This window comes from Rhopalosiphum maidis, chromosome 2 (assembly GCF_003676215.2).
Source record: "Rhopalosiphum maidis isolate BTI-1 chromosome 2, ASM367621v3, whole genome shotgun sequence".
NCBI lineage: Eukaryota > Metazoa > Arthropoda > Insecta > Hemiptera > Aphididae > Rhopalosiphum > Rhopalosiphum maidis.
Window position 1 is genome coordinate 65,154,319 of NC_040878.1, and position 26,185 is coordinate 65,180,503.

Below are 26,185 nucleotides of genomic sequence, written 5' to 3' on the forward strand. Positions count from 1 at the left end.
ACGTGAACTGTTGAGCATATATTTGGTATACTACTTTTATCACAAATTCCATTTAAGAGGGTTGAGCTGATTTGCACTATTAAATATAATACTTTTAAATCACTCCTGTATGGCTGTATAAATATGTACTGTATTTAATATTCTAATCCTTTAAACAAAACTGGATTTCTCAGATAACAAACTAAAATAAGATAGCAAAATTGAATTTTTTTAATAATTAAATTAAATTAAAATAACAATTAATATATATGATTCTTTACTATCAAGTTAGAATTAATAAAACATTTGTGAAAAAATGTTAACACTTTATCATTTTATTATATTCTTAATCTTGAATTTCATGAAACATCAGTGTATATTTGTTTACAGTTGAGATCTGTTTCTGAAATGATAAATACAATTAAAAGTATTAGATATTGATACTTAAAACTATTTATAATACAACAACAAGTCATAATAATTTATATTGTCTAAGATTTAAGTTATTTCTTGTTTTTTATAATTTTGATTATTAACATTGACTATAGAGTAAATAATAATATATAATAATACATAAACAATGTTGTTAATAATATAAACATGTTAGTCAATACAATTTCTAAAAAATTATAAAAATAATGAAAGAATTCCATGTGCATAAATTTAAAAAAAACAGTTAATGCTGTTGGATGTTTTTTTTTTTAAGTATTTTAGAAATTGGTAAAAATGAAATAGCACTAAGTAAAGGTTTATATCAGGTATAATTTTAAAAGAGTATTAATAATAATTGTTTCTTGTAACATCGTACAATTTTTAATTACTAAATATAAATACCTTCTTTACGATGCAGTAAATTTTTCTTTGTCTTAATTAATATCCGGTGACCAGGACAATCAACAATTTCCAAATAGCATTTACTTCGACAACACTTTTTACAAAGTTTATACTCACATTTTAAACCCTTGATAGCGAATATAAAATTAATAATAGTAAATAAACATTTATTTAATTGGTTAGTTATAATTATAAAGTTTACTTAAATAACTTTAGGTACCTTTGGATTTCGACATTCAGAACATAATTCTTCAAGTATTCTTTGACACCTGATTTCTTTGTTTTTTAATTTACTCAACTGTTTTAACTTTTTTTTTGACAATTTCAATGGGTCTTTGTCATCAATACTTCTTTTTAAATTCTATTTAAATCAATTATTTTTTTTTTTTAAGGAAATTAAAATATATATGTTGTTTAGCAATATAATTCATTACCTCTTTTTCGTCGATTTTTGATTTATTTACTTCTTCATTAGTTTCAAGTTCAACTAAATTACTCTTTGGTAGTATACGAATCATCGGTTGACACAACCAAGGAGGTAAAGTTAAGTTATAATCTAAAATTTTATTAGAAAACTGTCAGGATGTAATTTGTTTATAATATTTAAGTGTCATAATTAGTTTACCATTTTGATTGTTATTCCACGGTAATTGGCCCATGTGATATGGTAAATATTTTACTTTTAATTGCATAATAGCGTTTCTAAAATCATTACGATTTTGACCTTTTGCTAATATATCTCTAATTGATTCATTTTCAGGGAGACTGAATCTAAAATTACAAAAAATAAAATAATTATAACCACATAATAATTTAAAAATAATAATTTATATTCATACATATGGTAGCAGATTTTAAATAAGTGACCTCTTGTATTTGAAAGTGGACAAGGATATTGTTCGCTAAGATCTAAGTACTCAAGTGCTGGTTCCCAAACAGGAGGTGATTGATTATCAAAAATATATGGATTGTGAAGATGTCCTTCAGCAGACATAACTCCTTCACATAAAGTTTCCATTAAACACCTTTCAATATCTTGATATATAAGAATATTGCCATTGGCTAAGACAGGAATTGTTACATTTTCCCTAAAAAATAAACATAATATGTGAACTAAAATAATAGTTAAAAATATTAATGATTTTAACTAATCTAATTTATTTTAAAAAACAACTGTATACTATAATGATAATATAATTGTAAATCGTTTTATAGATATAATGTACATCATATTAATTATTAGTATACTTAAGTAATAAAACTTAACTTTATTAATCATTAATAGAGTATGACATTTTATTTAATCTATTACTATTATTATTTATAAAAGTTGATTATATTTATGGATTAAAAACATTGTAAAATTATCTATAAAATTAAAATTTTATTTTTAATAATGTTAAAAACAAATATATCTGTGGTGAAAAACCCCATTACATTTCTAAAACAGAATATTGAACTAAATATTCTTTAACATAAAAGTATTCATTTTTATGCTCTCAAGTAGTGTACAAAGGTTTTTACTTACATGTAGAAAAACGCACTAAGAAATCTTTTTCAATTATATCAGAATAATCTGAGTAAAAATATGTAAAAACATAAAAATCAAAACACTATACATGACAATTATTCTTACAATAGTCATAAGCCATTACTCATAATTTGTTTCAAATAAAATAAGTATAAATTTATGTTATCAAAAATATAAACTAATAAAATTTAAATACATGCAAAATACATCTTTAAAAGGAGGAGTAGTTATAATAGATAGTTACAAATTATTTTGGATTTTTTTTTACTTACTTTACAGCTTTTATTTGATTCCAATCAGCTACTCCTGTCAATCTTCCTTTTTGATCTCTAGTCCGGCCATGAACTGATAACATTTGACAACCTGCTTCTTCTAACATTTTAGCATATGAAATAGTTTTTGTTAAATCTTCAAAAATACGAATTTTACATGATACTGGTACTTTAAGATTGTCTTTTAATGTTTTAACTGAAATTCAAATATATTTAAATACCATTAACATATTTTGTGTTAAGTTTAGCGAGAGAATATACTGCAATCTGTAGCAGGATGTCTTGTAGGGACGCATATAATTGGCATCATGTTCTCTTACTGGACAGACTATAGTTAGGTTGGGTATTGACCATATCAATATCATATTATTATTATTTATTATTAAGTAAAAATAAATAAACACACTTACCAATTTCAAATATAAGTTTCCATTCATCTTGGAGAAAAGAACCATAAAATCCACGTTTAGCAATGGCTTGTGGACAACCCAAGTTTAGATCTATTACATCGCAACTATCTTCAACTAATTTTCCCGCTTCTAGTATTACTTTTGGATCATTACCACAAAACTATTAAAAATAAAATATAGGGAATGTTGACAAAAAATTAATTTAGCAGACATATGGTGTCTGTACATTATTACACAATTACAAATATAACAATATATAATATATTATATAGAGTTTGGCAGAACTAATATTTTGTTAAGTTTTAATATAAGAGTGTATTATTATTATTATTATTATTATTTGCCCTATCAAAAAAACAAAAAGTTGAAAAGAGAAAAGAGAACATTATGTATATTTGTACATTGGTTTTATGTTATGTTAATTTTGAAGTGAGTTTTATGACCATTTCTTGTGGTAATATTCTACATAGCTATACTTAGCTTGTTTGAAAATTTTTTATGGCAAAAACCAATGTATAAACTTTGAATGTTTTGCTTTTATGTTTCATTCCAATTTAGTATCAAAGTTAACAACACAAAATTGGTTCTGGTTCTGCTAAACACAAATTTCTTTTGTTGTAGAATTTATTATAAGATAGAGGACATGATGACATAGCTTCCTTTAAATATTATTGAATGAATATAATATAATTTTTTTATAGTTATACCTGAACAACTAAAGGGCGGTCTTCAGGGCAAGTAGTAAAAAATTCTTTGCGATATTTACGATCTTGAACAAAATTCTGACTGTGTAACATTGGTGCAAAACATAATTGAACGCCATGTTTACGTGATAGCATTCGCCAAGGTAGTTCACTCTGTTCAACCATAGGGGCTAGTACATATTTTGGTTTTCCAAGCCTTTCCCATACATTTTCTTTTGACTCCATAGTTCTAATTAATTATACCTAAAAAATAAATTTAACTGTACAATTATTTTATTAATAATTAAATAACCGAAAAACAATTTTACGATTTTAAAGGATATAAAAAGATAATCTGTTGTTTGTTTTACTATTTCTGCTTTATTTACATAGGGTCATTAAATGAATTTTATAAAATTAATTTGTTTTTATTTAAGAAATTTAACAATTTGTACATTATTTGTTTTTATTTAATTCAAGAAAATGTAAGTATACAATATGTCAATATATTTAATATATTTATTGTACATAAAATCAAATGTACTTATTATTAGTGTGCATATATAAACAAATTATAGAACACTTGATTTACATTTTTAACTGAAAAATTAGCAACCTAGTATAGCATATGCATACAGTATAGCAGGTATCTTCAATCTTCATAAATGAAATAGAAAATAGGTAGGTGTATTTATTGATATTTCAATAGATACTGTACTCCACATAATCCAAAATAAATATAAACCATAACTTATATGGACACCATTTTTATTATGCAAAAATAAATAAACACAATATTATATTTACATAGTATATATTTATCAAAAACAAAATGATGAGTAAATATTATAAATTATTTCACTTTCAAAATTTTTAAACAGGAAACTAATAGGTATGTTTTAAAGACAATTATCTGGTAAAAATTCTAAAAAACACAAGAAAATTATTTATTAATACTTCGAATAATACGTTTACGTAAAATTTAAATCATAGTTAAACATACCAATTTATGATAAAAGTACAATAGAAAAGTATGATGTTAGATGTTATATAAGTTGATGGGAAAAAAATGTCCAAGTCCACTAACATAATTTTATCAAATAAACAGAAAACCAACCAAATTTATTGATTATAGAATTGATTTTAATTTTTCTTAATAGTAGGTATTGAAAAATGGCATTGAGAGAGAACCAAAAAATTTTTTTTTAAGTTTAGACAATGAAATAAAATATAACTGAATATTGAATAAAATAAATACACTTGTATGGTTAGACTATAATTATCACAAATTCATAATCACACAATATACTGTTTAACATAGGCGTGCACACGGGGTGCAGGGTATGTAACTACACCCCCAGTGAGTTCAGCTTAGTTTAATGTTTAGGTACCGAGTTGAATAATTTTTTATGAATTAAAAAAATGTTAAATCTGTTTTTTAATACTGTGCACCCACAGCAAAAATGTTCTGCGCACGCCAATGCTGTTTAACCTTTTCTTCCTTATTATACAAGGCTTAAACTTATCGTGTATATAGAAAAACATATTAGGTTATTGATATAATACTTCAGTTATTAGTTATTACTACTAAGACTATAAATTACAATACCTTAATTATCAAGACTCGATATTAGTAAATTAAAAAAAAAAAATATTCAGTATTGTTTTAAATACAAAACAGACATATCTTACTTTATATAACTCTCTTAACTCTTTAGATTTTAAATTATAAAATATAATAAATACAGTGGACTTATTAACTTTATTTTTTTTTTAACATTTATATTAGATAACATTAAAACTTTAGCAAGCAATGCTTTTAAATTGGACATATTAAACACCAACTAATGATTTTTTAATATAATATAACCACTGTACAGTGTAAATCATTGACCTTAAAAAAATATACTCAATTTTCCATACAAATTTCCCAAACATATTATTTGCTAATAGGTACAATTTAAAACTAAATTGTGACAATTCAAACATTTGGTTTTCACAAAATCTTATTTTTAAATAAATAATAATAGTCTTCTAAATATATTAAAATTTTAAATTAATTTATAAAAATGGAAAAATATTAAAATATTAATATAATAGTACAACAAGAAAGGACGACTTACAATTGGTACCTATATATCACATGATAACAAATAGTATGATATAGCGTGCTTGGTAATCATTTTTTATTTGGTCATTACGAAAATTAAACATCATTATTGATTTAAATGGGTTGCAGTTGTTTGTTGATTTTTGAAAACGTCAATTTATTACATGTCACAATGAAAACATATTGATAGTCACGATTAGTCTCATAGAAGGACTAGGGAAGTATAACAGTTTGAGTATTATATATAATATAATAAATAGGTACCTACTTAAGTTGTATATATAATGTAAGTGTATAAAATAAAAAACAATAAAATCCAAATTTATTTTGACATAATTATTTGTTGTTTATTCTTTCTTGGAATTTTGCAAATTTACGTATATAAGTAACAATATTGATGACATAAATATTGTGTTTTAAAGCTAAAATGCCGTTCGAAAAAAAATAAATTAAAAATGAGAGGTTAAGTCAAATTAAAAATTTTAAAATTTAGCTCATTTAGGTTAGTCTAAAATATTATAATTATTATTATAAAATAAATTATAATAAGTACCGATAAAGTTTAATTAAGTACAATTCGTACTTACGAGTTACAACATTCTTTCTTATGAAACAAGTCTATATCAATTTAAAAATTAAGATGTTATAAAAATGCATTTTATCATACTTATTTTTTTTTCATCCCGTTTCTCGTGTAAATGTATACATGAAAGCACAAGTTGATATGTTATATTATAAAAAATATTATTACCTATGTAGGAAGTATTGTGTGATCTTAAGAAAATGCAAAATAAAGAAGTATATATATATTTTTTAAATGTTCTTAAGTGATTAACGGCATTTTATCTTATCACAGCAGTAATAGTCAGTATAGGTTATCGTTACTCATTCGTGTTAAATCAAATAGGTACCTATAAATATATATATATACATATACATCCAAACAGCTATACGGAAGAACTTTCCGACTGACATTAGACCAAGAAAATTAGTGAATGGAAATGGCGATAGTCGTTGATTCGTTCGTGAGTCGTTTCGACTCAGACATGGTTATAAGGTAGTAAAACTAAATAATATTATTGTTTATAATTTTGATTACCAAACGCCGTCGTTCATAAAATATTTTATCGGTCAACGAGGAGCAGACGATAAAAATGAAATGCAAATTGTGTGCACACACACATCACGTGGGTTTCAGGGGAGGAAAGGGTGGATATGGAAAACCCCACACATAAACACACACAAACATAAATCACGCGCTTTTAGAAGTGTTGTGCAGGGAGGAAGACGATGTCGGCGGCGGCGGCGACGATGTTGACGACAACCAACTGCACGGCCTAGTCTGCGGGTAACGGTTTTTCAGTTGCGGCGTTGACGGGTTGGACAGTCCCGATTCATGAATCGGCGAAAGGTTGGACGACGACTTTGAGTGTTTTATCTGTCCGTTTCCGCCACTAATCTTGCGCCGCTTGGCTTTCGACGGCTGTTGTTCGACGAACGCCAACACTTGGCCCAGCTCCTTGAGTGTAATCTTTTGCATCTGACGGTGGCCGGCCGCGTGCGGCAGGGCCGGAAGCGTGCCCGAGTTGAACGATTTCCACTCGTCGACGACTAACGACAGTTGACCACCGTCGGTGGGTATGACGCGATTCCGACGGACCGCGAATGGCGATGGCGGGACCTTGACATGATGGGCAGCGGCTGCGGCGGCAACGGCGGTTCGACCGAACACCGGCTCGGGTTTCTGGAAGCAACAACAGAACCCTTTGCGACGTTTGCCCAATACAAAAAATCGCGCGCCATCGCCCCGGATCCTGTTCTTCTCCAGACAGTACCGGCACTTCGGCTGTGCGTTCTGTTGCTCGCGTTCCTCCGGTCTCGCAGTCCGGTCCATGTCCTTCGGGTGCAGCAGTCTACTGGCGCCGCTATTGCGACCGTACGACTCCACCGTCTCGACGGTCATGTCGTCGTGGGCCGCGCCGTCCGAGTCGTTACGGCTCGCGCCGTTCAGGTTCGAGTGGATGCCACACGACGGCCGCTTTCGTCGGCCCGCGGTCACTGCGCCGTAACAGCACGCCGAGCTGTACACTCTGGCCATAGCGGACTTCCGGCCCGCAGCGTTCTTGCAGGATCCCGAAGACATGGCGACGTTGTTGTCGGACATGGACGACGACGACGACAACGCGGCCGCGCCGTTCCTGGAATCGAACTCTGGATATCGCCTATAGTTCCGGATGTACTCGTAGGTGGTGATGCCCAGCGCGGATATGTACACGTGAAAGACGCACAGGTGCAGCAGCAATACCATGGCGACCAGGGCCAAGACGCACTGGGCGGACGCAACGGCCACGAACACGTTCCGATCCACCGGCAGTCGACTGACGCTGAATAACTGGTTCACCTGGATGGTCTGATTGCTGCCGAACACCGGTCGCAGGTAGTGTTCGACGTTTAACGGGTCCGCGTTGTAGATGACCAGTTCGGCGGACGATACTAGCACGATCACCAGGCACGCGAGCACTGCCGACACGACGCTCACGATGAACGCCACGTAGTTCCTCGCGCCGATACAGTGATTCAGCCACTTGCAGTGGTGGTCGAACTTCTCCACGCATTTATTGCACGATCCGCAGTGCTTGGTCCGGTGACCGGACGTGTATATATTGCACAGGTGACACTTGCCGTTCTCGATGACGTGCGCGTGTTTGGTCTTGTCTAACTCGGGTACGGGCTTTCGCGACGATACTCCATCGTCGCGGAGGGCGCGGAGCTGCGGGTCCGCGGGGTCGATGAGCAGCGCGGCTACATGCGACACGACGTGCAAGAAGAACAGGCTGCCCAGCACGAACAGCGCGACGGGGTAAACATCGGGCCCGAGGCCGGGCAAGAGGACTCCGAACGAACAGGCGCCGAACGTGGCCAGTACTAGCCAACCGGCCACTTGCTGCGGGTGCCACGGCATCTGCAGCCCGTGTACGCGCCGCTGTTTCCTTCTGGTCTCACTGTGGCACGGTGTCATGATCCACTGCGCATCGCACGGTCCCGATCCACTACAGCGACGATACCAGCAACAGCACCGTGTGTAACCACTACGTCACAATCAACGGCGGCGGTGGCTAAACGATATATTACGATATGGCGGAGAGTGCGTTTACGGTCTAACGTCGCCAATCGAGTCGGTGCACGACGACGCGGTTGCGGAAACGACGACGGCGGCGGCGACAAAGGACTCGGGACGGATGAAGCATGGCAGACGTCGATGGCGCTTGGACGGCGGGACGATTGGTACTGGCGAGGGATGCGCGACGTCGGTCCGAGGGTCGCGAAACGGCGGTGGAATGTGCGCGACGACAACACGCTGGGGGCCACCCGCCCACACACCCGTGTCTAAAAGTTCCCCTTCGAGCGTGCCGCGTCACGCCGTATCGATTAGTTTACGGCCACCCTCGCGCGTATCCACAGCACGTTAACCACCACCACTATAGCGGCCGCCGACCGCGTGCGACGAGGACCGAAGTTATCGTTTTGAACGTCGACTAGTTATGACGCGCTCGCAGACTTACTTTACATATCACAACAACCTACTCCGAAAACCCATTTTTGCATGCGAATAATCAATCAACAACGATCGGTAGACGGTGTACATATATTCGTCTGACAAGGAATAAAGAGAAGAGAAAAAAATTTCAAATGCGTTCGATTTGTGTAATTAGAGTACCTATAATACAATACAGCGGCACACAGCCGGTGTACTACTTTCAGAGGACGATTTAATAAATTACGTACGACGTCGAACATAACTTGTATTAAGTGTGCAGGAACGAGTGTCGACTTCCTGACAGCACTCGACAGACGGAAAAAAAATACCTACAGTATTTTTTTTTGCTGTTGCAAATCAAGTCGTCGATATAACCATTAACCCATATAAATCTCATACATACAATAGAATCCGATGGGTTAGGTCAGTTTTAATAAGGTATTGAGTTCATAAAAAAGTTTTGGACGTCGGAGTGTCGTACACTGTACTTGATTACGAATATAGGTATTAGTTTATACTTTATAATAAATATTTATTCTAAAGAATATTAAATTAATGTTAATTAATAAGAATTAATTTATTAAATATTATGTTCGTTTTTAACTTATTATTTATTATCTTAGACCAACCCTTGGAGAAAAAGATCTTAATAAATGAAATATTTATGATTTAAACACTTTTCTCTGGGTGGATATATAGTATTCAAAGCAACCCATTGCTAAGTATTGCAAAGAAGACATACATTTAAATTATAGTTTATAGACTTTAATGTTCATAAGTATTATCCTAATTCTTAATTGTTTTTTATAATACATCAGTCCTGATTTGATCATCATCATACATCAACCCATTTATCATCTACATTCTACACTATATAGATAAATAATATATTATAATACATTAATACATAATATTGTTATATCATAATATTTGTATAAATGGTACTTATAATTGGAGAGTATTAACTATCAATCTGAAGTGCAGCATATCAATTAATGGTTTTAATATATATTATTTTGTATTGTATTTTTATAGATAGAATAATAATTGAATTTACAATTTATGAATTGTAAGCCTATCTACAATTTATTACCTATTCATCATATTATAAAAATTGTATACATTTATATACAAAAACAGCAAAGTAAAAATAAAGTTTCATAGTTTCACTTATTAAAAACCAATTCCACTGAAGTAGAATTATCTTTGCTAATAAAGTAACAAAAACAAACTACATTGCCATTGATTTAGAAAACAAATAGGTATTCAAAATCATCAAAAAATGTTTAAATTATTTTTTATGTTTACCGCTGTTCATAATATTTTTATAGTTACATATTATAATATGATTAATAACTAATGGATAAATATACTTTACATAAGGTTAAATATTTAAACATACATACCTCATATAGCAAACAATAATGAATTTTCTGAAAACAATTATTTTAAAGTAATAATAAATATTATAAACGTAAATGTCTTTAAGTAACTTAGTAACTTTAAAAACTATAATATTGGTACAATTGCTTTACATAAAAAAATTAATAATTTTCACTCATTAAATCTTAGCTATGAAGAAGTAAGTACACGGTTACATGAAGTTTCGAGTTAGCAGTCCGTACAATCATATTTGATAAGTGATTACAGCGATAAACTGATAACAGAAACTTGTTTTAAATCAGTGGTTCGAAAAATGCTAGTTATTTATTAGTTGAAATGATAATAAGTTATAATCTCACGCATTGGACGTATACATTAAATATATACACCTTGAGTATAATAAATATATTTTAATATAGTAATATCTTCGATATTTGAAACACATATTATAAGCGAGAGGTTTCTCGTTGAGACGTGCTATCTGCGCATGTGTGTATACTCGTTGCATGTTTTTTTTTATAATTGCATTCTCCCTGGGAATTCATGAGTGATAACTCAAATAAGTACGCAACGAGTATAAATACGCATTCGAAGATTACGCATCCCAAAAAGAGACTTGTGGCTAATGTATGATTCAATCAGGGTTGTCCTAACGATTCGCGGGGCTCAGGGCGGAGTAAAATTGCGGGGTCTAAAATATCATTGTCGTCAGTTGCACATATAGGTATAAATGGGCAAGGGCCACAATAGAAAATAAAGCCCCTCAAATTTAAAAGTCAAATTGCGCCTATGGCAAGGGTACAAATATAGTACCTTGTACTATAGTATAATTATACAATATAAATTATAAATATTATTATATTGTATATTATATTATACAAAAATATATGAATATTAAATAAATTAACAAAACTAAACCTGAAGCTGTAGTTACAGGCAGGGGAGGATAAGTATGATCTAACAGTCCCGGAAAAATAAAATCTAATGACCCAAATAATCATATCTAAGACCCAGATATTTTCAATTCAGATATTTTTCATCAATATAAGTAGCGACTCCCCGGAAAAATCCCGGTGTCTAGTTTGGCCTATCCGCCCCAGGTTACAGGCATAGTTAACAATATTTTTAATACTATGAACACGTTGCAATAAATTTCATTAATATTGTACCTAACTAAATATTTTTTCCAAAACTTTTAGTGATGAGGTGATTTTTTCAATAATCTTACAAAGAATAACCAATTCATCAAACAACTCTTTATATCTTTTTTATCACCAACTTCTAGCAAAAAGGATTTGAATATTCATATAATATTTCATTAAATCATCTTTATACATTTCAGAAATATTTCCAATACTTTAAAGGAAACCAAAGTAATCATTAAATTTGTCCAATTGTTGAAATCGAAAAAATTTGTTCAACATTGGAAAAAAAATATTCATATTTTAAAGAATTATCGTTGTTATTAGAAACAGATGTATTCATACTTAGACTTTAATAATCAAACATTTTTTAAATTTTTTTGTTTTTTAAACTCCGGCATTAGTATTATTTTTAATTTTCGGCATACACTTGTTGTTTCCTTTATTGCAATTTTTCTAACTACTTTGTTGATATCCTGTTAAGAATACTTTTAGGGCAACATTGTTCTTTAAAGCGAAGTCAATAGAAATGTGTTCACTACACTACGTGGCACCTGCTACAGTCACCAAAAATAGAATTCAATTCAAGGGAATAACATAATATGTTTACGCTAAACATACGTGCGATGTGCCTATTATATGTATTATAAAAAAAAAACATGTAATAATATTATATTATATAAGTACCATAAATAACATATATTATTATATTCCATTCCGCAATTTTACATGAAAAAAAAAATGAAACGTACATGTTTTTTGCATATCAATTTGACTTTTTTATTGTATCTAATATCTATTAAAAGCGGAGTTAATCCAACTGCGGCAAGAGTTTGGGGCCCGGGATGAAGGCTTTGCTTATTTTGCCCTAGGAACGACCTTGGCTTCAATGCTTCAAATTGTTTATATAGGCGAGAAAGGCTATGGCTGCTTCATCCATTGAATATGGTCTAAGGTTCTATGATAATGATACTATCACTTAAAAATCGTATAATTCATAATCAATAATCATAGTATGTCTATTACGAATTATGATGCAAGTATTGCAAGTACGTAATGTAATAATGTTGTTATATCATGATATAAGCCCTATGGTGTAATTAAGGTACTATAATAGCCTCTATACTGTATATAGTCTATGTATAGTGCCCCTATCAATTCTTAAATAATAAATAGCATGTTAAAACTTCATTGTATTCTAAAATATAAAAATCACAATAAAAAATAGAAAAAAATACTACTTTATTCGTACATACTGATAAGAATCTAAAAAGTAATAATATTATTTTTAGCTATAAGAAAAATGAATTTGCAATCAAATATAGGTAATAGGTTTACAAAATATAATTTTAGAGAAGAGCAGCTAGCGTATTATGTCGTATACAATCTAATATCCATTACTATTATTGAATTTAGGGTGTAACCTAACTAACCTTAAACGTCACTATATTGTACATTGTTTAAAAGACACGAATACCTATCATTTCCAAATCTTAAAAAGTTAAAAATATTTATACCATAAGCTTACAGGTGTGTATAGATAATATAATCGTTTAACGTTTAATGTAAAAATTAGCATTCAAAGCGTATTTTATATAATATCTGAGTAGGTATATACTATTTTTTTTTTCATAAAATAAAAATAATGTTAGGTGTAGCTATGTAATAACTAATATAAAAATATAAAATATTGTAATGTTTAAACATTAAAACAGTAGAGTATACATACTATAACGAATAACAATATATTATACATAGTCACGTAGGTATCTTTCTATCTTATAAATTATTATAGTCTTATGGCTTATAAGTACCGACTGATGATTGTATAGCTTACATTTAATAATTATTATTATTGACGATAATGGCATCTTTTACTATGTTGTACCTATTATATAAAACTGAAATATTCATAATATATATTAAAATTATAAGGGTGACTTTTTAAGAGTACTAATTTCAATGAAATTATATTGAATATTTTACAAGTACATAGGTATATTGTTAACAAATTTTTCAATACTATCTTTTTACGTTATGTATATTTATGTTATAAATTAGAATGAGTGTACCCGCAGTGTAATAGTAAGTATACAGAAAATTAAAATATTTTCAATTTTATTTTGTACTTCTTTAAAATGTATAACTTATAATTATTAATTAATCTACAAAATATTATATGAATGTAGTTATAACATAATATTGTTTGCATAGTGTACAATATTAACTGAGTAGTAAAAATATAATAATAATACATGTCGAATTATAGTATAACAAAAATGCCGCTGTAAAATATTAACTTAAAATTATTTATTAAATTTATATAATTATTTTCTACTCTTATACTGTTATAGAGTACATTAATAATTGTGAATTGTGTAATGTGTATTTGAGCATAATAATTTTTCTTCGATTTATAACTTAATGGCTAATTTATATTTTACCTAGTAAAAATGTAAAAATATAGATAATCATTGAAATACAATTGAAAAGGACTGGTTATTTTATTTATGAAAATGTGTATGGAACTTTTAAAATCACACAAATATTAATATAGGTACCTATTATTATAAAAATATATATACTATATTATAGTATTTGTAATTACTGATCAGAATTAGTAGAAGTGTTTTTTTTAAATTTCTCATCGTCATTAGCAGTGGCACACTGAAGACCTCTCGAATAACCCATTTGGAATGCTTTCCTTTCCAATCCTTTCGCTAACCCTTCTTGATACGCTCTTTCTTCAATTTTCTTGAGGTAGTCCAACAACCCGCCCACTCCGGACGCGGATGGTTGAATATTTGATGTAACTGTTTCTGATGTCCTTGGATTAAATCTTGTCTTAAATTTTCTGTTGCTATAGATTTTTGACTGTCTATCGTTTTTAGTTGACAAAATGTCATCAACACAAAACCTCTTAAAGTGTAAAACCAGTTCAGACCTAAGTGTATGAGGGCACATATCTATAGGAACTACACGAAGTGGAAGAAATGGATCGGAATCTATAGGCTTTTGCCAGTATCTAACTACCGAGGAAAAATCTAGTAGATTTTTCAAAGGCAATTTGTGATTAGAACAAACGTAAATTAAATTTATAGCTTCTTTAAATTTACGAAGAGTCCTGACCAATCCGGTACCTTTTTAAAAAACAACGTACATTTAGCGTTATAATTTTTAATTATATAATATATTCATAGTAATATTAATATGATTTAAAATATGTATTTCACTTACTGACTCCAGTTAAAGGTGGATCCATTATTACAGTTACGTTACACCCTTTGAGTTTGTTAAGAACGGAGTCCAAAATATCTTCCGTCCTACCAGCTATAAATTCGCAGTTGACAATTCCATTTATTTCAGCATTTCTTTTTGCGTCCAATATATTTGCCTTGATTAGTTCGATGCCCACGACTTGCTTACATTTCTATGTAATTAAAAATACGAAATATAATAGTTCTAAGTCCATTTTACTAATTACATACGACGTAATAAATGATAATATTTAATTTAACTAATGGTATAATTAATTATGGTAAATAATTTATTACACAAATAAGTGTTATTACTTGTGTCCCAAATAAAAATATTGTAGTTAATGCACCATTAATAGACACATTAAAATGATATTAATGTATAGGTTATATATTATATTTTATGAATAATTGTACAACAGTGAAAAAAAAATTATAAGAATGACCGAAAAAAAACCAATTATTTATTAAAAATCAAATAAACAAAAGGGAAAATGTAGGTAACCACTTTGGTGCTGTACTCGGTGTAGATGTCGAGTGTCGGAGTGTACCTCATCATTGAGTAAATCACTGTAATGATAAATCATTGTACACGAAAATCGATTCTGAAAGGAGACGGTGTCTGTCAACCTATATTATTATTTATCAACTACTAACTAGTAACTATATTTTACTATATAAATAGGTATCTATATTGCTATTATAGTAATATGATTACTATTTGTAATACAGTTATGTCCAACACATTATATTTATTATATTATTATTATAACAAGATAGGTATAATATATTTATATCGTATAGGTATTAATGTATTATTGTTATTAACTTATAAGTCAATATCGACTTACCATAGAACGGTGTGAACAGGTTCGATGTATAGATATGTGTAATAGCCTAAAATTAATCTAAATTCTTTGAAAATGTTAAAATGTTTAACATGAAATAATATACGTAAAATATTCAAGTTCCAACGAATAACATTTTTGAATTAAATAGGTAACAAAATAACTAAAGTCGTTATTTGTTTATTAAGTATCTACTTTTGTTAACATTTTTTCACTATTTCGTCAACCTACCTACTGTGTTTTTTGTTCCATTGTGTGTAAAATGTATTGTAATGTTGACTAGAATATTTCAAGTTTCAATGATTAAAACTTTTTTCAGTTACAACACTTACAACAAAGAAACTAAAATCGTTTTATGAAAAGTCGTATAGCGTATAAGTCGTACCCTCTAAGTTTAAAATCAAAGCATTTTTACTGCTCCAAAAGGTAATGACAGACGAAAAATAAAAATAAAAAATACACTATTGTAAAGTCAATAGGTACATTTATTGTTCCGTTCAGAATCTAAAATGTAGATAAATAAAATAACAAAAATTATAAGTTTTTTATTTATTGCAGTGTTACCTGTTATAAGTTAAATATTTTTTTCAGATAATAAATTATAAACACTGACCTATTTATATTATCCATAAAATATATAGTAAGATACCTACACTAAATTTTAATTTTATATTAATTTAGAAAATGCTTAGAATTTATTATCAATTATTTGGAGCCTAAGTAGTATACAATAACTTTTACATATTTTAATATTTATATAATGTATTAATTTATACTATAAAATAATAAGAAATTAAACACAAATCACATTCTTTTTAAAAGACTTGACACTGATTATAATATATATAATTACTCACCTTTAATTTAAAATAAGATAAATGAGTTAATAACCAACAATTAATAATTTACCTTGGCTAATGTAAGAGCTAAGCATCCAGACCCACAGAACAAATCTAAAACTGTAGTATTTTCGTTCACATCGGCAAGATCAGCAACCACTTTACATAATTCTTCGGCACCTAAACTGTTCAAACGAAAATATGTGGCTGGAGAAATTTCTAACGATAAGTTTAATAGCTTTTCTACAATGTACTTTTGTCCCCACAATAATTCAGCTTCGATTGTGGTACCGATACAATCAGCCAAGGTCCTACGCACACACACAAGTATACATTTATTACATATATTATTTCAACCAACGCTAAAAACAAATGTTAAAATGTTTTACTATGTATGAGTAATATATATATACATATATATGTGTTAAACAAATTTTAACTCACTTTTCTCCATGGACTTGAAAATATAACGACACTACGTTTTCAGTTATGCTTTTTTTAGACCATTCTGATACTGAACATTTAATATTAGATAATTGATCGTTGTCCAGTAGATGCTGGTTGATAACTATCGACACCATGACTTCCCCGTCTTCATTCATACGAATTATCATATTACGCCATATTCTCCAATCTTGAGAATTATTTTTCACAAAATCCTCGAATTTCTAAATTAATTACAATCTAATGTGAGAACACTATCACATATACATAATAGGTACTTGTATAATTGTTTGCTATGTATAGTAAAATAAATGTTACGCCGATAAACACGATAAATGACTGATTCAGAAAATAAAAAAAATCTTTTGATGAATTACTATAGATATTTTAATAAAATATCAGTTTTAACGAATCTGAACATATTATTCGAACTTTGAAGCAACCGAAAGCGGATGTATAATTATTAAGGATATAATTATATATCTGTTCGATTATTATTTAATCGCAGTTCGTAAATTCAAAAATAACGTAAAAAAAAATGTTCAATATAATATTATATTTTGTCAATATTATTATTATTATTGCTACACTACCTTCGCTAACGTGATCATTGGCATCGGCAAATTTCTTAGACAATCCGGTGGACCGACATAGTGGATTCCGTCCATCGAATCTTTCACTCTCAGCCCGACGGCCACTGAATCGCTGTCGGGATTAATTCCTGTATACATTTTAAACCCAGTCCAGTGGGTATTACTGTATAATACAAACCCATTCCTTTGGGCTATTTATCGCGGCTGCAGCTACAGTGTCCCGTCGGTCTGTTATGTACAAAGACCGACTTCATAATAATAATGTAAATCAGATGCTCCCCATTATTTTACTTTGCGTCTGTAGATTTCATTGCGCGCACTTAATTAAACGGTTCCTACTCACCTACGCTCCACTCGCATTTGTTGCGGTATCGGTCGACTTTTTTCGACGGTATGATCGGCGACAGTTCGAACGCTAAATCGCTCTTCAGCTGCCGTTTGCGCGTCGCACACCATTCCGCAAGCGGTGGTTGTTTGCGTTGAATTATCGTCCCAAACCGTTGAAATAATATTCTCGCTTCTTCGCTCTTTTTCCTCAACTGTTTCGAACCGAATCGCCAATTAATAAAGCATAAAAACCGTTGCACCCATACACGAAATTAATTAAATAAAATATTCATTAGGTACAGATAATTTGATAATAGTATTATATACGAGGTAATAAGTGCAATAGTACAAGTCGATTACAATGAAATATTTTTAACATTATAGAACAAGATTAAATATACATATATACAGGGTGATTCATCAAGTACACTCATCCCCGTTTTCTTTTATAAAATTCATTAGTTATACTCAAAATCTGATATTTTAAAGTTTTAAATTAAATATACATATTTTTAAATGTTTAAGTTGTTTTGTACTACCTACTTAAGGAGTGTTATATAAGATGATTTAAACTCTTGTTTTTTAAATGCAGCTTTTCTACTGAAACTATTAAGAATAATTATAAGTTCACTATAATAGGTTTGAAAGATATGAGGAATGTATAATTGATTTGAAAATTTGAACATTTTAGTTTAATAATTAATGTGTGAATAACTTTTTTTGTATAAAAATGGTCAAGTAGAATGAAATATATTAAGTAAATTCAATATTACATGTATATTGTATTTTTGTAAATCCATTTTTAAGGATTATTATCCTTAGTATTAACTTTTTAACAACTAAGAAACTACCCGTTTAAATTTTGACTGTTATATGTCAATATTTTCAGAAAAGTGATCTGCTAAATAATTTATAGTAGAAAAGATGATTCTCATTTAAAAAATAAAAGTTTGAATCCACAAGAGACAGCACACTCGTTGTAGGTAATATAAAAAACTCAAAAATTTCAAAATATAATCCTTAAGTATATTTAAAAATTCTAAAACTTAATGAGGGTGTGAATGTTTGGTGAATCGTCCTGTATAATAAATATATCACTATTATATAACGGGTTATATTTTAAAATCATTATTAACTACAGTTATAAGCTTGTAATAATAATCGCATTTGTAATTAGTTTGTACTCACTTGTTCTTCGTATTCAATACTATGATAAGGAATAGTAGACATCAAAACTTGTTCACTAAGTGGAATATCGAGTCTTGGTCTTTTAGCAATATGATTTCCTTCGACATATGTTAAATTCAAGTTGTTTTTAGGCGTATCGGCCGTAACTAACTAAATAAATAATAAATATGTATCAATTTTCTATATTATTATTCAAACATTTTGATAAAATACTAACCGTACTGATTAAAGAACGTCCTTTCCAGTTATATTTTTTTAATAGTTTTAAAGCAACCGCTTGTTCGGATTCGGTTGGAAACGTGAGATACAGCCATGCGTTACCTTTTTTACTGTATCTCGCGTGTATGCAATTTAATCTCAACTCCTCGTTGATCATTTTTAAAAATTCTTGTAGTAATGGATCCTAGTAATAATAAATTATCCTTAATATAGGTAATGAAGATTTATATTTATTTATTAAAGAAATTATATTACAGTATAGGTACTAACGACTTAGATTATTATACTTAAAATATCTAAGTCACGTAATAAAATTAAAATAATAATACATTTTTAAGTATCTCCTTTTTCAATACGGTAATTATAACCTGTTACTTTCTTATTAAAAAATAACAATCCATAACTATAATACGCTTTTACTGTGCTAAGGTTTTAATGTTATTATAATATAGTTATTAAAACAATTGATTATCTGTCTTAATTGTAAAATGTTAAATATGACGTATAATTTTAAATGTTTAACTGAAGTAATAATATTTGTTTCACTTAACTTGATTTTAAATTGAGTTGTTTTAAGTGTAACGTTTTGGAAATAATTTTAATGATAATAATCGTCTTTTGTGCATATAAATTAATGTATAGTTTAAGACATTAAGTGATGGAAATTTATTTAGTTAATATTCTATAAGAAATAAGAATGGTTCTTACTTGCTCATTGTGTGAAAAAGTGGAACACAGTTAAATACTTAAATATGTTTAGAAGCAGCATTGTTCCTGTTGCTTATAACTAATCGAAATTGTATGGTAAGCTCGAAAAGATCTTGGTACTTACTGATCGTTGTTGTAAATATTTTTGATAACCGAGTTTTTGTCTTTTTTTATGAAAAAATTAGAAATATTAAATACCTATACAATATTGACCACAGGCCATGTATTTAGGACTATTGATTAATAATATGCGCATTTATTAAAATTATAGGCTATGGTAAATTAAAAAAAAACTAATTAAAAATAGTAATTTATATAAGTAGTCTATTTATTTATTTATTATTATTATAATTGGTACTTATTCTATTTTTGTAATAAATCTACGTAAATGTATGTTAAAAACTAAGATACCTGTCACCTGAATATTAGAGTTAAGATTTGCTACATTCTATATCCAATAAATAATAAAAAAAATAATTAAACATTATTATTTTTTAGTCTAAAAATTAATTAAAAAATTAAATGTAAATACATTTCTACATATATATTATACAATATACATGCATAATATATTATATAAGAAAAGCAACATTTAAATGTCTTAACTTAAATATATACAGTTTTAAACAATATTTATACATATTGAATAAATATGAATATTTTATAATTATAATTAACATTAGTAAGAATAATTACCAAAAGTTTATCAAAATAGACCATTTATTAAGTAATTAGTATTTTGTTAATTAATTATAATAATTTATTAAGATATCATTTATAATGAAAGTTTTCTCGCTTTTAATTACTCTAAAATAATCGTTTCATTACAATAATACTTATTAAATATAAAACACCTATCTATAATCTTTTATATAATAAATAAAATTAAAATTAAATTACTTACCAGTAACGAATAAAATCTAGGGAGACCGCTAACTTTTATTTTATACCGTAATTTATCAGAATTCACGGGTGTTGCGACATTCATTTTAAATGTTTTTATTACTAATTTATGAACTAAGCGGTTAAGGTATAATGCACAAGTAGTAGGTATATCGTTTACTATTTCCGTCAGTAGTGTTCCATGTATCGTAGCTGAATGATTAATAAATTATATCATTGCTTTGTTGGAATAATAGTCTCTATGACCCCTGTATTGATAAAAACAAAACAAAAAATGTTTAATATGAAAGATAAGATAGAGATGTTTAGGTAGTTAAATTTGTTGATATATTCTTATTTAAAGTAAATGTGAATTATGAAAAATTTCATGTAAATGTTATAAAAAATATTAATACAATACATACAAGCGTACCTATACATTTTTATGAAGTATACAAAGAATCAACAACTAAACAGCCTTGATCTTAGATTATATTTTACCTATAGGAAATAATTTTAAACTGCAGTCCAATAATAATTTGTTTATTACAGAAATTTCGATTGTATTATTTATATTATTAGTGTAGGTATGTTTATTGTTTATATTATATACTCAACAGTGTATTTTTTTGTGAAAATTAAAACTTACGAGTCATGATGTAATAGGGTTAGAATTAAGTGTATTAAAAATTATTGCAAACAATTGCTACCTAGTTGTTAATAAATAAAATATCTATATATAGATGAAACATTTTATTTAAATTATTTGTACCACCTAGAAAAAAAATCAAAACATATTGAGTTTGTAATAATTTATAGAATTTATAGTTTATTTAGTTATTCTATAATTTTTATTCATTATAAAGCTAAAGAATTTACCAAGATGAAATAGGTACCATTCTTCGATAAAAAATAATAGTAGGCAAATAGTCAAATATTTACCCTTTTCAATTGAAATTGATCTGTTAAAAATATATTTGTCGGTAATTTTACAAATTTTGTAATTTAAGATTTAATAAATGTCAAAAAAAAAAAATGTTTCAAATGTTTTGAACAATTCTAAACGTATGACTCAAGTATTGTTCAAAGCAAAGTATTTGTAAAAATTAACTAAATATATTTTTAAAGTTTGATGAACATATAAATATATGACTGTGTGAATATGTACAATATGCAATAGTAAGTACATATTATTCTTTTAGAATATATTTATCAATTTATTCAATTTTTTAATAACAAAACAAGATTGAGAAAGTTTATTTTATATAAAAATTGGGGTTGATTCTATTATAAACCGCAGTTAAAATAAGTACCTTACTTTCCCTAAACCGATTAAAAATGTATTCAGTAAAATACAATAGTTATGAAAATATATTATTTATAATTTTATAATACTATACAATAAACTATATGGTATTATACTACTTATTAAGTATTATAGTCATATAGGATTTACAGCATAAAAATTATTTCTCAAAAACATTATGTAGTTAGAATAATTACAAATGAAATATACTTTAATTACGCGGTAGACAAATAAACGTGGAACCTTAATAGTTGCTCTAAATATTATCAAAGGTCAAAAAGTGTTTCCCGTTCAGGTTTTATTTATTTATGAAGCTAAAGTTATAATGCAATATGTAATATATTATATAAATCTTACAATTTAAATTTTATAAATCGTCAATAGGTAATTACAAAATTTAAATTATACGCATTATATCTGGTAGGTATTGAAATTATTAAATAATATAAAATATAGATAAAAAGTTTTAGATACTTATTTGCTTATTTCTTTGTTGTTAATATATTGTGTTAATAAATTATTTTGGTAGGTAAATTTAATAATGATATTAAATAGTATATTAACTCGTAATATACATATTATTAATTTAGTTGTATAAAATATTTTTTATTTTTATTAAATATTAGAATTTTTAAAACCTTTAATTGGATTTAAATTTTAAAATGAAGTTTCGTGTTTTTATAGCTACTTGTCAGCGTCATTTATATCCCCTAATTTAGCATACTTCCTTAAAAAACACTAAAGTCATCTTAATACACCGTTAAAGTTTTAATGAGGCACACATTATGTATACTTAACTATTACAGCGAGTAAGTTAAATTTTAAAAACCAATTATTTTTAAAATCAATAGACACATAATATTACAGTTTTAATTTATTATGATGAGAATTGTATGTAATATATTTTTTTGGAATTATTTATGATTGAAATACAACAGTTTCACAAAATTTAATGATACAATTGTATCTTTCAGTACTCAGTAACTACGATTTAAATTTATTTATCAATAATTGCTATTGCAAATTTTGCTCTATACAGTACTGTTAAAGAGCACATGTTTATTTATTTCAAATTAGCAATAACGTTTTAAAAATGTTTATTGTTGTGAAATAATTCATGATAGAATTGAATATGGAATGTATTAACATTAACTATTAAGTATGAAATGTAATGTTATTAATTGTTTGACAGGTGTACCTTGTATAAAATATATACATAATTCATCATTGCCCTGTTAATTTTTTGATTTAATCTCATATATATTTGAGCATATGATATTAAAAAGTACCAAAATGGTTCAACTATAAAACGAATAATAGGTATATGAAATAAATAATTACCCTAACGTGACTCGTTCTCGTTATTTAATAATATACTTTATTTTATATCGTATCTAAATAGTATAAAGATACCTTTTTATAGAAATACTATTAGTCATTGTACATATTGTATAGTTTTAATTTTTTTAAATTTAACCACTGCAGTTAAGCCTTGGGCTTACTAGTGTGTTTGTTATTAGTAAGCCTAGTAGTAAGCCTTAGTATTATATTAATATCAAGGTATAACCTAGACGAGGGTCAAAGGTCTTAATACATATTAATTCAATAACTGATGAGGACATTATTTTGGAGTACAAAGGACATGTCTTTCTATTTTACATAAACAGTGGTCATAAAACTATCATAGACTGCGACCGCTTATTAAAATTAAATATACAAATATTTCCTTTTAATAGTTGTTATAATAACCCATAAATCAAGAGATAAATAAATATTTTATATTTATGGGATAGTATAGGAATAAGTAATAGGTAACTAATAAATGATAACCTATATTAAAAATAGTGTATAGTATTTCAAATACTATGTAGATAAAAATATAAAATATATTATACACAAATCATATTACCTACACGGATAGACGTCTTATTAACACAATCGCTCGTAAGATTGAAATATTAAATAATACATACCTGATTAGATAAGAAATAATGTGTTACATATTTAGGTATGTGTATATGGATGCATTATATTGATCTATATTAATGCAGACTATTAAGTACTAACTATAAAAATTTTACGAAACGTCCATATGCAGTGACGGTACGAATATTTTTACCAGTGAAACAAGACAATTTATTTCAGTTATTCCCACAATTTTTTATCAGTATCATGAGGGAGGGGATTTGCCCCCACACAACATAACATGATTTCACGGAACATTGATCCAACTACAAATACATATTATACTTCAATAAAAATATTTTTATAATCAAATAAATAATTGCTAAAAATCAAATAATAGTTGTATTAAATGGATTTAATAGCTTTTAAGTATTAATATATATTATATATTTTTTGTCCATCTTCGTAGTCTTATAAGATAGAAAAAATGATTTAATTTTTAAACGTTGAAGATTATTTCTTAATAGACTTGTAGTTTTCATAAAATATTTATATAAGCATTTTTTACACAGGATCAATTACACAATATTTCGAGTCTTTTGAGTGCTATCTATTGACATTTAAAATTATTTACTTCTTTTTCAATTTATGTATAATAACATTTTAATTAGTGAGAAAAAGCTTGAAAATGTAATTAAAGAGGTCTCTTATAAATTCTTAAAGCAACTTTAAAATATGAAAAAATACACATGAGTATAATCCACTATTCTTAAAAATATTATTTATACTTTCTTAATTCTTTTTTAGTATATTACAAATAATAATATACATGTCTCATTTGTTAAAAAGATGTAAGTCTATTTATCTATGTTATAATTAACAATAAGTTATGAATTGAATACAATTTTTATAAAAATAATAATTAGATATTAAGTTATATTATGTTCTAATATGTTATACATATATAGGTGCATACACGCAAATACTAAGAGGTCCCGGAAAAAGGGAAAGAGGTAATTTTATTTTCCTATTTTAACACTGTTGTATATAGTAAATTAAATTTATTTTAATTCTTAATAATTATTATTTTAAATATTTTGTTATATTTATAATATTATTTCAATCATAGGGTTGTGTTAGAGACCCTATTTTCTTTGTAATAATATTATTGTACCAAAGTTAATGATATATTAAATCCTAATTTTAGTTATTAAAATATAATTAATTTTGACCGAGAAAATAATTTTTGTAATGAATTTCGTCAAAATTAGAACTGTATATAATAACTTCTATAATAGAAAAAAAAAATATTTTTGATATTTTTTAATTTTTGTTATAATAAAATTTGAAAAAAAACCTAAAAAATATGAATGTTATGAATGTTATCATATATTATATATACATCGAAAATAAAATTCGAAAATATATTTATAAATAAATCAAACATTTTATCACATTCCTTGCCTATCAAAGGTTAATATGAATGTTTGGTAAAAGTTTCAAGTCTCTACTGTTATTTATTTTTAAATAATTATAACAAAACAAATTTGTTTTTATTTAAAATAGGTTTACGTAAAAATTACAGTTTTGTAAAATTAATATATTCATCTCTTTGCTCAAAATCTAAAATTATTAGGCAATAGCTATTTACTCATAATATAATATATACGTCTCATTATTTACCCTAATGTATTTTCCACGACTCCACGTGTTACATTATGTGTTGTTGTATTGCTGCCATGGTAATTATTACATCAACAACAAACGTCATGCATGCTATTATAGTA

General features: G+C 28.0%; 3 protein-coding genes across 6 annotated transcripts; all 3 read right to left on the reverse strand.

Annotated features, from left to right (window-relative positions):
* Positions 1–108: 108 nt before the first annotated feature.
* LOC113552247 (tRNA-dihydrouridine(16/17) synthase [NAD(P)(+)]-like) lies at positions 109–10,960 on the reverse strand. Of its 3 annotated transcripts, XM_026955016.1 has the most exons (10): positions 10,764–10,960; positions 3,734–3,973; positions 3,027–3,186; positions 2,617–2,812; positions 1,653–1,901; positions 1,439–1,584; positions 1,248–1,369; positions 1,034–1,174; positions 814–940; positions 339–382 (listed from the first exon to the last, which is right to left on the reverse strand). In XM_026955016.1, exons 2-10 carry the CDS (start codon positions 3,953–3,955, stop codon positions 339–341), a joined length of 1,407 nt encoding a protein of 468 aa, XP_026810817.1. In that variant the 5' UTR covers positions 3,956–3,973; positions 10,764–10,960. The 3 variants fall into 3 exon arrangements, with proteins under 3 accessions (XP_026810819.1, XP_026810818.1, XP_026810817.1); XM_026955018.1 differs by lacking the exon at positions 10,764–10,960 and having other exon boundaries at positions 109–376; positions 3,734–3,955; XM_026955017.1 differs by lacking the exon at positions 10,764–10,960 and having other exon boundaries at positions 109–382; positions 3,734–3,955.
* On the reverse strand, positions 6,332–9,884 carry LOC113552246 (probable palmitoyltransferase ZDHHC11). The gene has a single exon (XM_026955015.1). It carries the CDS (start codon positions 8,836–8,838, stop codon positions 7,072–7,074), a length of 1,767 nt encoding a protein of 588 aa, XP_026810816.1. The 5' UTR covers positions 8,839–9,884; the 3' UTR covers positions 6,332–7,071.
* A 3,420-nt stretch (positions 10,961–14,380) lies between the features above and the next one.
* LOC113554573 (tRNA (uracil(54)-C(5))-methyltransferase homolog) lies at positions 14,381–21,419 on the reverse strand. 2 transcript variants are annotated; one of them, XM_026958475.1, is made up of 10 exons: positions 21,210–21,419; positions 19,596–19,781; positions 19,379–19,528; positions 18,207–18,402; positions 17,864–17,991; positions 17,271–17,494; positions 17,081–17,137; positions 16,897–17,011; positions 15,120–15,312; positions 14,381–15,022 (listed from the first exon to the last, which is right to left on the reverse strand). In XM_026958475.1, the coding sequence occupies exons 1-10, from the start codon at positions 21,291–21,293 to the stop codon at positions 14,487–14,489; spliced, it is 1,869 nt and encodes a 622-aa protein (XP_026814276.1). In that variant the 5' UTR covers positions 21,294–21,419; the 3' UTR covers positions 14,381–14,486. The 2 variants fall into 2 exon arrangements, with proteins under 2 accessions (XP_026814276.1, XP_026814275.1); XM_026958474.1 differs by having other exon boundaries at positions 16,897–17,137; positions 21,210–21,418.
* Positions 21,420–26,185: the final 4,766 nt, after the last annotated feature.

Bases quoted from the DNA above. Each gene is read 5' to 3' on its own strand.
- LOC113552247 (XM_026955017.1), bottom strand. From the start codon at position 3,955: ATGGAGTCAAAAGAAAATGTATGGGAAAGGCTTGGAAAACCAAAATAT. The intron at 3,187-3,733 runs GTATAACTATAA...TATTTTTAATAG, and splicing joins ACCGCCCTTTAGTTGTTCAG to TTTTGTGGTAATGATCCAAA. The intron at 941-1,033 runs GTACCTAAAGTT...TTCGCTATCAAG, and splicing joins CTGAATGTCGAAATCCAAAG to GGTTTAAAATGTGAGTATAA.
- LOC113552246 (XM_026955015.1), bottom strand. From the start codon at position 8,838: ATGACACCGTGCCACAGTGAGACCAGAAGGAAACAGCGGCGCGTACAC.
- LOC113554573 (XM_026958474.1), bottom strand. From the start codon at position 21,293: ATGAATGTCGCAACACCCGTGAATTCTGATAAATTACGGTATAAAATA. The intron at 17,495-17,863 runs GTAGTGTAGCAA...TAATTAATTTAG, and splicing joins CAATGATCACGTTAGCGAAG to AAATTCGAGGATTTTGTGAA. The intron at 17,138-17,270 runs GTGAGTTAAAAT...GTGTGTGCGTAG, and splicing joins TTTCAAGTCCATGGAGAAAA to GACCTTGGCTGATTGTATCG.